General features: G+C 43.8%; 1 protein-coding gene across 2 annotated transcripts in view; it reads right to left on the bottom strand.

Moving 5' to 3' along the window:
- LOC115541952 (netrin receptor UNC5D) overlaps positions 1-13868 on the bottom strand; it is a 182600-nt gene that overhangs the window by 48354 nt on the left and 120378 nt on the right. For both annotated transcript variants that reach the window (XM_030353927.1, XM_030353926.1), the window contains exons 5-7: positions 5197-5371; positions 4669-4836; positions 319-483 (exon numbers count right to left, since the gene is read on the bottom strand). In XM_030353927.1, the coding sequence (XP_030209787.1) occupies positions 319-483; positions 4669-4836; positions 5197-5371 (508 nt within the window). The remainder of the gene's footprint in view (positions 1-318; positions 484-4668; positions 4837-5196; positions 5372-13868) is intronic.

Raw genomic sequence — 13868 nt, 5'->3', positions numbered from 1 at the left:
GGGTATTTATATGTGTTTGTTTTGGGGTGTGTGTGTGAGTGTGTATTTGTATGTGTGTGTGAGCGTGTCTGTGCCTGTGTGAGTATGTGTGTATTTATATGAGCGTTTGGGTGTGCGTGTTTATGCAAGTGTCTATAAAGCATAGCCTAGCACTGGTTGCAACAAAGCCAGACGCTCCCCCTGCTCCCTCCTGGAGGACCACTGAGTCCATAAAGGAGGGCAAGATAGCGTCCCCGTCCTGAGGACGTTTAGCCTCAACGGCCCCTAGAGGTCCAGCGCTCTGGCCCCAGGGCCTCAGAGACGTCCGGCCCCACTCACTCTGTATGCAGAGGCCCCCGGTGCAGTTGTCGGCCCCCAGCTTGGGACCGTCGCAGGGCCGGCCCCCGTGCCGCGGCTCGGGCTCGGCGCAGTCCCGGCTCCGCTGGCGCCCGCAGTCCACGCCGCACGCCGTCCACAGGCTCCACGGGCCCCAGCCGCCGTCCACTGCAACACGCAGGGAGACATGAGAGGGGGAGAGGTCCATACACACTAAGGAGGTACATACATACATAGATACTCTTACATGCATCCATGTACGTACGTACATTGAGTCAACCCTAGTGTGTGTTTGGTTTAGCGGAGGCTTCAAGGAGTGCTTGCTGTTTGTCTTTTGCACATATGAAGTTCATATTTTAAACATTTGGTGGCAGTGTAATGGCTGGTTTATGTAATATATTCATTAATTTCAAGGCAGCAACACAAAAAAAATGTAAATCTAGTAAATGTAAAGCCTTCCTGGGGTAAACCATCTGTGTCTAAAAATGTAAAAGAACGACAAGAAAACAAATAGCTGTAATTAAAAAGTAAATGAACAATTCATTCAACAGCTGACAAGCGACTTAATAATTGACTATTAGGCATTTGGCTTATATGAAACTTCCCAGGAGTTATTCAGCGTACAAAATTATTCAAAAACTAACGAACGGCTTGTACATGCGTGCAGTCAATCAACCTACTGTGTGACATTTTTTTACTGGCAATTACTGGACATTTCGTCATGTGACAGCAAATCATTGTAATTTTGACAACCGTAGCTCTGAATTTCTCCAGGCAGATAACTGATCATGAGATGGATGGAGAGCGAGACAGAGAGACAGAGACAGACAGAAAGAGAGACAGAGAGAGAGTGAGAAAGAGACAGAGACAGAGACAGAGAGAGAGAGAGAGAGAGAGAGAGAGAGAGAGAGAGAGAGAGAGAGAGAGAGAGAGAGAGAGAAAGAGAGAGAGGGAGATAGATTGAGACACGCAGAAAAAGAGAGAGACAGAGAGAGGGAGAGAGAGACGAGAGGGAAAGTATAGAGACTGAATTTTCAGAATTACCAGAGGTAGGTTCTTCTTCATGTCGTTATGGGATTGGTTAGAGGAAGATAGTTGGATATGATTACTAGTGAGAGGAGTCAGTGGGAGAGCGAGGCTCCAGTGGTTAGGCTGGTCTGTGCTCTGTCTGTAACGGAAAATGGGTTGGGCCACAGCGAACCCTGACGCCTGACTAGTGGTAGCAAACTGCAGGTAAGCGAGCCGTTGGTCCTTTGTATGTGGTGAGGGATAAAGTGGTTCCAGGAAAAAATCCTCTGATACTGATTAGTATTGGCACTAAAAATACCTCAGATACTGGTCTGTGTGCCGATCCGATACCATCACGTGACAATTTACTACACAGGCAAAGAACATCACAAACACCCGCGCTGTTATGCTCGATAGCGTTCGTTAACGGTTGGAGGCGGGAAGTCATGAGTTGCAAACGCGTGATCTCCGACCTACGTGCCTTCAACCCACTTAGTCAGAAAAACTTAGATGCTAAAGCTAAACGATGCTCACTATAATTTGAAATTAGGAATATAAATTATCTAGTTTATTTTTCAGTCACACTGGATAATTAAAGAAAGATATATGTAGAATTCATTCTCTGTGCATATATTTACATAACATTTTTGTGCTATGCTAGATGCTGTATGTAGTTGTTCCTGTTTTTACAAAGGGTTTAACCTGAGATAGGCCATACAACAAGGATAGCAATCATTTCACATCAATACTGGGTTAGTATTGAAAAAAAAAAAAAAAGTTCAGGTAGGAAAAATGTTATCGTAACATCTCTAGCAAGGTACCATGACTTGTCAAAATAGAAAGATCACAAACACGGAAGAGTAAGAAGAAGAAGAAGAAGACGTTGGAGAATCAAAAAATTTAAAACCATTTGTGGAGGGTAATCTTTTGTTTTTTGCCAATTACTCAGATCTGATGGGCTGAGGATATTGCTATTTGGAGCAAAAACAAAGACTGGGAAGAATTGTGAGTCAAGGAATATAAGCCAATGGATATCCATGGAAACAAGCATTTGGAACTTCAAAATCAAAATATTACCATCACCACCACTAATACTAATTTATTCATAAATGCATATATTCATTGATTGACTCCATTAATTCAACTGTATTAACTTTATTGAATTATGGTTGAATGTGTGTTAAAAATATATATTTATGTGAAAATATGGGATAATATCAAAATATGAATATATTTAGTTTGCTTTGTGAAAGACTAATAAGATTAGTCCCTTATAAACGTACTTAATGATGTACACGTGCACATAAATGCACACATCTATATTATATATTGATGTTATATATTATGTACAAATTTACATTAATTGACTAGATTACAGGTTCTTCCGTCTTCAAAATGAATGGAGGGGCAATAAACTGTCCGACATCACAATAGAGTGGCATCCATCTGCTTGAACATAACCCTAGTAAAGATTAGCTGCTCCCAAATTTAAGGAATTTTTCATGGCTGTGTGGCTTCCAACAAGACTGGGAACGTTTCACACAAGACGACCAAAATCCAAAGCTTGGAACGGCTCAACTTCTGGTAGTGATATGAGATGGGTGCCATCTCCTGGGTGGTGGATTCGGGGTCTGATCCATTCACATTGATTGATAGAGAGAGAGAGAGAGAGAGAGAGAGAGAAAGAGAAAGAGAAAGAGAAAGAGAAAGAGAGAGAGAGAGAGAGAGAGAGAGATGAAAAGGGCAGAGAAAGGGAAGAGACGTAAAGGGCGAACGGCGAAGGGCCAACTTGAGTGAGAAGGAGAGTCGAGTTAGCCAACATGAGAGAGAGTCAGAGAGAGAGGGAGAGAGAAAGGGGGAGAGAGAGAGAGAGCACAAACGTCCACAGCTTGCTTACAAAAGCAGCTGGACCAAGCCTAAATTAGAAGCAACCTCTCTTTGTGCAGCTTCCTGTGGTACTGTTGTCTGCCCGGCAAGCTTTTCTTTCAACCCCCCGACCAAAAAAAAGGCTGATGCTGTTACTTCCCCTCTCTCTCTCACTGGCGAAGGTCTGTGTACAATGATACACAATCCTGCTGACTTTGAACACAAAGTCACTTTGATTGTGTCATGTTTCATCAAGCCGTCTCTCCACCTTGACATCTCCATAAAGAATCCAGTCCTCTTTCTGTTTGTTAATCTAAATGCTAATTTTTCTGTTGTGCGAAAAGAAGGAAGGAAGGAAGGAACAAGCTAAAGAAAGAAAGAAGAAAAAATAAATACATTCAGGAGTGGAAACAGAATCCCTCTGAAAAAGAGAGAGAGAGAGCGGGTGGTTGGTGGTTTGAGGGAAAGCAGGATGACTAGTAGCCCCTTTCTCTGCGTCTCCCGTTGTAGTTTCTTATGCACAAGCCAGCTGATAACAAAGTTTGGGCTATCAGTCTGGAAACACACACTTGGAAAGTGCAGATTACGTTGAGGTTTAGATATCTGGCTCTCCTCCTCAGCACTTTCACAACTTTAAGCTCATCTCTCTCTCTTCTTCTCTCCCCTCATGACTCTGCATCCTCATCCACCCCCCATTCGTCCGAGAGCCTACCGAGTGAGGGTCCTTATCCATGGTCACATGACCTATGGGGGGGGTGGAAACATACCTCACTCCTACCAATGAACAACCGCTCTGCTGACTCAGTAATTCTTCCGGGTGGGGAGAAAAAACTAAAAGCCCTTTGTTTGGTTTCACTGTAAAAAAGCAGTTCTGTGATTCAGTATTCACTGGGGCTCGATTCCCCAGCTTTTCTTCTTGTCTTTGGCGTTGGGTTCCACTAAGGTTGTGACGATGTCGGATCTTTTGGCATGTGTGTAGTTTAAAGTGTTTTGCCGTCTAATAAATATTAGTAACATTTGGTAGTTCTTATTGAAGCTGCTCTTGGTAAGAACCAAACAACCAACATCCCTACCTTTCTCCACCAGTGGGAAGTGAAGCATTTCATGAATCTGTGAATGAAAGGCAAGATTGCTCCTGAAAACCAATCAAGGGAGATATACGGTACACTGATTGGCCAGAAATTAGCCGGGAGTCAGGCGCAGTCAGCTCCTTATGCATATTCTCACATTGAATTCACTCTCTAATAGCTGACGGATGGCGATGCCATTTCTAAAACATTTCACTCAAACATTAGCAGGTACATTTGAACTACAGAATCTTGTGGCGTTACACAAATTTTCCACACTTCTTCTGCAGTATTATTAGCTTTATAAGACAGGATGGGTGGTTGAGCTCACCTGGACAGAGTGAGGTGCAGCTCACCTGGAGAGTGTGTGTGGTGGGGCTCACCTGGACAGAGTGTGTGTGGTGGAGCTCACCTGGACAGAGTGTGTTGCAGGTGCTCTTCTGTACCGACATGCCCTCGCAGAAGGCCCCCCCGTTGAGCGGCGCCGGGTTGGTGCAGGTGCGCGAGCGCTTCTGCAAGCCCCGCCCACAGCGCACGTTGCATAGCAACCAGTCGGACCAGAGAGACCAGCCGCCGTTCACTGGGAACACAAAAACAAATGGGTTAATGCTATGATGAAGATACTTATATTTAATAGAGACTTAGTTTCATCATATTTAAAGGTGAAACATTATAGAGTGTTATCATCCGTTACAACCTGTTCAATGCAGATCTTTCAAAACGGCTTGTATGGCTAATCACACTCACACCTGGTGGTATAATATGTCACCTGTTAAAGAGATAACTGCCTTTTGCATTTTTGTCGTGGCTTTTGAATTTGGGTTGTTGCTTTCCACTTTTCCTTTAATGTGCTTGTGTTTATCGAATGTAACTGTTTTTGATGTGCAGTTGATGCACCAACATGAAGCCAACATCAGCCCCCTCTGCTAACCTAGCTCACCGTAAACGACCACTGCGGCGTTTGCGCTGCGCCGCGTGGCCACGATGTTGCTCGCCTGGCAGGTGTAGTTGCCCGAGTCGGACAGGCGGGCCTCGGAGATGATGAGGTTGTTGTCGGCTCTCTCGCCGACCTTAGTGTCCATGTTCAGCAGTTCGTCATTCTTCAGCCAGGATACCTGCAGACAGTGGAGACGGGGTGGAGGGAGAACGCTGTTAAAGCTGCGGTCGGTGATATTTGAGGGTTTTATCAGAAAGAGAGAGCAGAACGGAGCAGAAGAGAGCAAGAGATGGAAACAAAAAACCTAAATAAAGCCCCCATCCCTCTTCACCATTTGAAAGTCTTTGTTCACCTGTGATGGAACTTCACACTCTGTGTATGCCCATGTGATTGACATGGATTCCCTTAACCAAGTGGGGAAGAGAAGCCCTGATTTGTTAGAAATGAACCAGGGTGGACTGTAGCCAAAGTTGTCAGATACAGAGGCAGGAGCAGTCAACAAGGAGCGATATTCTCAGAGTACATTTCTCCAGCTAATAGCTGACGGATGACTATGGCATTTCTAACAAATTAAACTCAAATTATAGCTTTTAATTAAATCTTCCCTGCAGTCAGTCAGAAATGTGTTTTGTTTTGTTCTTGTGGCAGTATAGACCGCCCCAATGAAACTGGAAGGCCTGAGTTTGTGCTTCTCTTCAGCTCACGGGCACGTTAGCGAGCGGCTAATGTGAACGCTCATGGGTAGATTTCTATTGTTTTTCAAAAAGCACCAGATGTCAAAGGTCAGCCCTGTTGCGTAGCAACAATAGGGCATCTTGTTATATTACATTTTAAGTATGCTGCATACTTTTCAGGAGTAACAGCACATATGCATGGGGTTGTTGACTTTTCTTGGCTGGCTCAACTTGGATGTTTTTGTGAAAAGGAAAAGCATCGCCCTGAATTAGTAATAAAGATTGATTCTGCGGTCCGAACAAATAATGGTCTCGTCCCCCTTTGAAGTCTACATCAGCCAGGATCAATGTCGACTTCCAGCAACGCAAATTAGAAAATACTTAAAAAGGAGGTGAGGATTTGAGGCTGTTTTATCAGTTCACTGGCGTTGTCGGTGATAGGGAGAACATTTTTACGCAGGCTTTGTTCTTGGGACTTTTGACTGGTGGGCCCGAGTCTGTCTCCTGTTTTGTTATGGAGAAATAGTAGCGAGGAAAACTCAATCCCACGAGTGGATGAAGCTTTCATAAGGGGATTTTAAATCTGTATTTCTACAGTGGCCGGTCCCCACGGTGTTTACAACTGTTTAATACTGCTGGCCGGGTTTGCGTTCACCAATTACACGCTCACAGATCCCCGCCTTCATCCACATGATAGGCCGAAAAAGATAATATGATTCGAAGGAAGTGAAACGCCTGGTTCAGCCGGCTTTGAGCTTGTCTCCGTCAGACTCTAGGAGGGAAACTAAAGTCTGATTTGTGAGCCTAAGTACAAAGTAAGACTCATTTCTGAACACATAAAACATTGTGGGGATAAATTCCTTCAAAATGTAAATGTTAAATTTACATTTGTCTTTTAGAGGCCAGACAGAAGCCGGCGGTAATCTGTCTGACGCAACTGAACCTTGGGCATTAGGAGGGCTTGGCGCGGGTCAGATCTCCTTTCATTACTAATTCAGCAGTGGCTCTAGTGAGTGAATGTAATTAGGAATTACAAACGGAGGAACGCTCCGCGGGCCGCTGCTCCGCTTGCCTGACTGGCTCTGTGAATTGCTATTAGTGCGTTGTTGGCCTGAGCCTTTCATTAAAAAAAAAAAAAGTCAACATTATTCTTGAAGTGTGCGTGTGTGTGTGTGTGTTTGTGTGTGCGTAGTTTAGTGAAGAAATGTCTCTGTGACAGATTGTGTGTGTGTGTGTGTGTTCTGTGTGTGTGTGTTTGTTTCGTTATCTTTTTGTATGTGTGGGTGCTCCCTATGTATGCATTTGTGTTTCTTTACATTTGTGTGTGTGTGTTGGTGTGCGCTTGTGGGTTCTGTGTGTGTTACTTGTGGTTGTGTGTGTATGCTTCGTGATCTGTGTGTGTTCTTCGTGTACATGAGTTTGTATGCGTCCTCCCTGTCTGGTTTGTGTGTGTGTTCTGTGTTCTGTGTGTGTGTGTGTCTGTGTGTGCGTGCTGGGGACTGTGTATTTTCCTTTGCTTTGCTCTTTCGCAGCACCCCGATAGAAAATTTGAGCTGTGAAATCAATAAACAGGGGGCGCTTCTGTTTTCTTCTTCTGATGGGCCAGCAAGTCTTTCATCAGGCCTTTAATTTCCTTCTTCTTCTCAGTCATTGATAGTCATGTGGGCGGGCGGCCTCCGTGCATTTCCCTCTCTCCCTCCCCAGCCACCGTTTATTTATAACCTCCATTCGCACATTCAAACTCCCTTCTCCTCCCCTCTCTGCTTGATGCTGTGGGAGCTGTCGTGTATCTAAATGTCATCGCGGAACGTCAAGAAAATATCCATATTGACTCCTCTGATCGTTTCTCACTACTTTGTTCCCGCCCCCTCCGCCCCTCACTGTACTGAGACAAATTATGTTTATATGGGAGAGCAACGATTACAACGTCAAACACTACATGGAGCTGATGTATTTCAACAAGACATTGGTATTGGAATGCGTCCCCCGGGTCTCTGACATCAGGTACGTGTTCGGAGAGGATAAACAACACAAGGGGAGACGGTACAAATCTTGTTTGCACTGTTTTGCGCTAAATCTTTGATTTGATAGATATTTACAGTTAAGCAGTATTTTTCTCATATGGAAACAGTTATGGGGATACATTAAAACAACATAATCTTTTTCTGACATCACTCTCGAAGCTACCCAGTCCACTACACGTTCAAACAGCTCCACTGATCCAATTAAAATGTTATTTGTGATTATTCATTGAGTCCCAGTGATTTGTGTATCGACGTACCCATCACTACCAAACACTAGCTTATCTGGGCGAGGCGAACATGTATGTGTACCAATCCTGGTTTATTGTGACAACCTACTTGTGCAAGCTAATGGTTAACTTTGGGATACACAGATTAAAGTGTTGCCTTTGAGACGGTGAATACAGTAGGAAATTATTTAGTCGGTGGGAAGATACATGATTGAAATAATTAGATGATGCAATCAATGTAATTAGTAACTAGCTCCTTTCCAAAATAATCACTGGGAGAAACATCCTCCCTATGCGTATTTAAACGTCTGACACGCCTTTGAGGAGCTACATGTGTTTTGTCTATCCAAACAAACCTCGCTCTGCAACTCTTCATTTCTATATAATAACAGGAAGCTCAGTACCTTCGCCACTTGTTAGAATCCAGTAAGGAGACCAAGACCTCATTACTTTTATGAACCACGGGTTTGAGCCACAAAGTCATTCGACTTACAAGCCTGTTTTTATCCAGAGTTAATATGGCCTGCACACAGAGGCACTGACCTATATTCAATATTGAACACACACAGATGAGTCCCGGTGCACGACACCAGACAGGAAAATGCATTGTTTAAGAAGCAAGGAATCGCTTCAAAGCCATTCAGTCCTTCAGTAAAAAAACAGATTTGTTGTTTAACTGTTATTAGGACAGAGGTATAAAATATAATCCACCTCGTAGAAACGCAAAGAGTGCGTCCCCCTGCAATCACAAGATGAAACAGGCACTCCAAACATTCTTCCTACCTCATAAACTTCAGGATTGGATTTACAAGATTACCATTTTGATTATTATTGATCGTCGGGGGAAGTTAAAGTCTGCTATCGAGTATGAAACATTATTATTACTCACTGAAGAGCCGATACCCCTATAAAGGGTTACTAACTAAATCAATCTAACCAATTAGGGATAAAAGCAATATATATGCTGCACGCACAAACACACAAGTACACATGCGTACACAAAAACACCCACAGACACACACACAACCCCACACACACAACCCAATAACCACAAATACACACAACCAAAAACACATGAAGACACACAACCACACACACAGACGCACACACACACACACACAGACACACACACACACACACTTGTGCAAGGGTCCTCGTCCATGGTACCTGTCAAAATGCTTCAAGCTAAATTACACTGTATACGATATTTTGTAAACACAAGAAAAAAAACCGGATCCATCAAGTGTCACCTAATGAGGCCTCCCGCTGACACATAGTCGATTGATCATATGAGTAATCTAAGAGCAGGTGTCCTCTTTCATAATATCAGAGACGGGGTGCATTCAGCGTGGGGGGAGGGGCATGTCTTTCATATCCATGCTTCACCCATGATTAAAGATATCCCGGAGCTCCCCGTTGGACTCGCCTCACCAACTCATCACGTCGGTTAGACACTTCAAAAGACACCCTGGCTCCGTCCAAAACACACACTACTTCCTGTGATTCAGTGTTTACCATGGCTGTTTGGGGGCGTGGGGAGTGCCTTTTACCACAGTATTCTAATCTCTCTTCGAATCCATCGAGAACCAACTGTTCCTGCAAGCTTTCGATGCTCTTCTTTGGGTTCCAGTTCTGCCGTGGTGACATTGTGAGGACAAACAAAAAACCTAAATAAAGCCCCCATCCCTCTTCACCATTTGAAAGTCTTTGTTCACCTGTGATGGAACTTCACACTCTGTGTATGCCCATGTGATTGACATGGATTCCCTTAACCAAGTGGGGAAGAGAAGCCCTGATTTGTTAGAAATGAACCAGGGTGGACTGTAGCCAAAGTTGTCAGATACAGAGGCAGGAGCAGTCAACAAGGAGCGATATTCTCAGAGTACATTTCTCCAGCTAATAGCTGACGGATGACTATGGCATTTCTAACAAATTAAACTCAAATTATAGCTTTTAATTAAATCTTCCCTGCAGCACCTTTTAAAAGGATGAAAGTCAGTCAGAAATGTGTTTTGTTTTGTTCTTGTGGCAGTATAGACCGCCCCAATGAAACTGGAAGGTCTGAGTTTGTGCTTCTCTTCAGCTCACGGGCACGTTAGCGAGCGGCTAATGTGAACGCTCATGGGTAGATTTCTATTGTTTTTCAAAAAGCACCAGATGTCAAAGGTCAGCCCTGTTGCGTAGCAACAATAGGGCATCTTGTTATATTACATTTTAAGTATGCTGCATACTTTTCAGGAGTAACAGCACATATGCATGGGGTTGTTGACTTTTCTTGGCTGGCTCAACTTGGATGTTTTTGTGAAAAGGAAAAGCATCGCCCTGAATTAGTACTAAAGATTGATTCTGCGGTCCGAACAAATAATGGTCTCGTCTCCCTTTGAAGTCTACATCAGCCAGGATCAATGTTGACTTCCAGCAACGCAAATTAGAAAATGCTTAAAAAGGAGGTGAGGATTTGAGGCTGTTTTATCAGTTCACTGGCGTTGTCGGTGATGGGGAGAACATTTTCTGCGGAGACACTGAGAGTCACTTCCACTGACGTCCAGCTGGTTAACCCAACGTGCCAGAGAGGCGTCGCCCAGTTGTCCTCCATCTCACCCTCCTCCAGCGTTCAACGACCCTCCGGCTGATCTCTGCTGCGCTGTCACAAGCCTTTCTCTCGTGGATTGGATCCATTTTTTTATACACTATGTATTTTGTGATTTTTTTGGATCGCATTGATAAAGTCTAACCTCATGGGAGCTCGTAATGCTTCACAATGGATGCCCTCACAGTCACCCGCTCACATTAACCATACACAGAGTTGCACATAGAACCAGCAACCGTCCCACTGCTAGGCGAGTCATCCACGCTAAAAGGCAACACCTCCCACACGCTTTAGAGCCTGTTTAATCCTCTTCTGCGTCTCCTCCCTCCATTTGAGTGCTACTAAGGCTAGGTTTGATGTTCTTTCTACTTGTTTATTTGAGTTTTTCTTTTACTTTTGTGTTTAGTACACTCTGGAATCCAAAGCGAATTTTCGAGGCATTTTGGGTTTCAGCATCTTGCCTGCTGGTCAAGGGCAGTGCAAACTTAAGGGTTCAAACCCAGGGTCTTTCCGGCCCTCAATTACTATTCATTGTTCTTTAAAACGTCCTCTTCACAGGCCCCCTATTTTACCGCCAGGTGTGAGTGTGATTAGCCATAACAGACCATTACTCACTCGTGATGTCAATAAGGCACAGGAAAAGGCAGATTTTCGAATGGCTTGTAATGGCTAATCACACTCACACCTGTTGTTACAAAAGGGGCCCTCTTACCCTTTTTTAACCATATTGACACATTTAGATAATTGATATAGTGATTGCCTCATTATAATTAATTTATTATTTATTTTGTAGCAATATTTATTCTTTGACGTATTTATTTATTTAACATTGACTAAAATGGCTTTCCATACAATGAAACACATATGACGTCAAATATATAACAAAATGCTATGATAAACCCCATACTATCGTGACCCATGAGCAATCTGTTTGAAAAACATTTGAGGGGTGTAGTCCCTGCAGAATGTGAGACCCCCCTCAAAGGCAGCCTGATAAGGGGCCTCAAAGCAGCCTGAGGCCGACGGAGGAATAGAAGATCTTAATTGGTACATTTCTTACACTTCAGATAGCAGCGAGGGTTAATGAGCCGGCCACACACTCAACACACACAGGCCATTCTCATGTCTGTGACGTTTGTAGCGTGATGATGACGCAGCCTTCCTTGAGAGTCTTTCTAGTGACAGTTTTACTAGTAAGTAGGGATGTGCCTTCCTCTTCTAAAGCAATTTGATACACACCTCGATTACAGCGGCACCGATACGACACACGAGGAACGGTGCTTTGGTTGAATGGATTTAGTGCGACTGGGTTTGATGAGCGGAATAATCGATGGGATTTTGATGCGATTCTATACACAATTATACTTGTCCCACACGTACCTCTTCAAAAGGGATCTAAAAATTATCACCAAAATCAGTGGCTTTGTATATTTTGTTTGAATAAATAAAGATAATAATATTGCAGTGTGTTGCTGGGCAACAGCAGTCTTAGGGGTTCTGGTTCTGGATCGGTTCAAACGGTGGAGAGCTTGACCTGCTGACCTCTATTTCCGCCCTGCTTGGTCGCTACAGGTGGGCGCTAAACACAACAATACAGAATCCTTCTGCAAAATAATAGTTTCTGGATTCCAGAATCGTGTCCCACAGTCTGTTGGGTCCGAAATAGCAAACATATTGTTGAATACTAGTGGCGTTATTATTTTAATCTGGTACGAAACGGTGTGAACTAATGCTAATATATGTCGTTTTTGAACAAGCCTGTGTTGTAGCTTCACCGTGACAAACAAGGCGAGGCTTGGCTCCCAAAAAAAATTCTGAATAATGACCTATTTACTGGTTGGAGGATAATAACTAATAACTCCATGACTGTGGGCCCAAAGTCGCTGCCGCCGTTCTGTTGGAATGGAAGTGGAAGTGACAGGAAGGTAATTACATACGTATGGTGAGATAGCGTTTTTCCCGTAGCTCCATTCATTTCAATCAAAACTGGGGGGTTTCATTAGTTCATACGCACCACCCCGTCCAGACCCGCTCCGCCTTCTCCAAACCTTACACCACACACACACACACACACACACACACACACACACACACACACACACACTCCCCCCCCCATGATGCGATGAGTTTCAGGAAATCAGATCCACAAATCCAAGCCAATCTGAATGACATCAGGAGGGCACTCTGAACCACGTCAGGATGGGTCACAATCTTCTCTGTGTCCTTGGGGTGAAATCCCATCCCCCCACCTGTCTGAGGAAATGTTTGTGTTCATTGCATAATAATTACATCTGAAGTGCTTTCGGTGACCTTTGGAATGAATGGACGAATGATGAATCCATTTAGGTTGCAGAACCCTAGGGCTGGTAATGAGGGTTTAATGGATGGACACTGATGTTTGTTTGTTTGTTTGTTTGCTCGTCTTTTAGTGGGTGGTCATAGAGGAGGCTCATTGAGCGTCTGAGAGCTCATTTTTTGACTCATTTGATTTTAGCATGATAACTACCCTAAGGGTAGTTATCATGCTAAAGTAAGGGTTAGGGTACGTATACCAAGCCCACAACGGAGTTGAAGTCATTCTCTCTTTACTAAAGCCACTTGAAATCATCTATAATATACGATAGGATAGTAATATATTTGCTCATATCTGTAAAGGGGAGAACCCAGAGGGCGAGAGAGAGAGAACTTTATTAATAAGCACCTTGAGACTCTCCGTGGTGCTGCTCCTCCAACTACTTAACTGAATCATGACGGATCCCGGGGTCTATAGTTTTACTCCGCTGCCATAAAAGATGCATTCAGTCGAAGAGATTCCACCATATTTGGGTCTTTGTGCAAATTAAATTCCTCCAAAATGCAGACTTCAGCTGTTCTGAGGCGATACATTATCCCCAACCCCGCGTCTGACAGACGTTGGGATTATTACCCCTAGCAATATCATGACTGGTAACTCCTTTGTCTCCAGATTCATTAGCATAAAAATCCTCCAGTTAGTATTAACAACCCCCCACACACACACAGACCGAGCCACAAACACCCATAACCCCTATAAGTAGGTTGGCAGCATCATATATCTTGGCTTGGATAGACTCTCCTCTCCGTGACCAGGTTCTATCCCTGTTTCCCTGCAGTTTGATGTGGTTTCCCTTGAGAACAACAG

The sequence above is a fragment of the Gadus morhua genome, chromosome 4 (assembly GCF_902167405.1).
Source record: "Gadus morhua chromosome 4, gadMor3.0, whole genome shotgun sequence".
In the NCBI taxonomy this organism is placed as follows: domain Eukaryota; kingdom Metazoa; phylum Chordata; class Actinopteri; order Gadiformes; family Gadidae; genus Gadus; species Gadus morhua.
The sequence above is the reverse complement of the archived record's forward strand: the minus strand, read 5'-3'. Positions and strand labels throughout refer to the sequence as shown.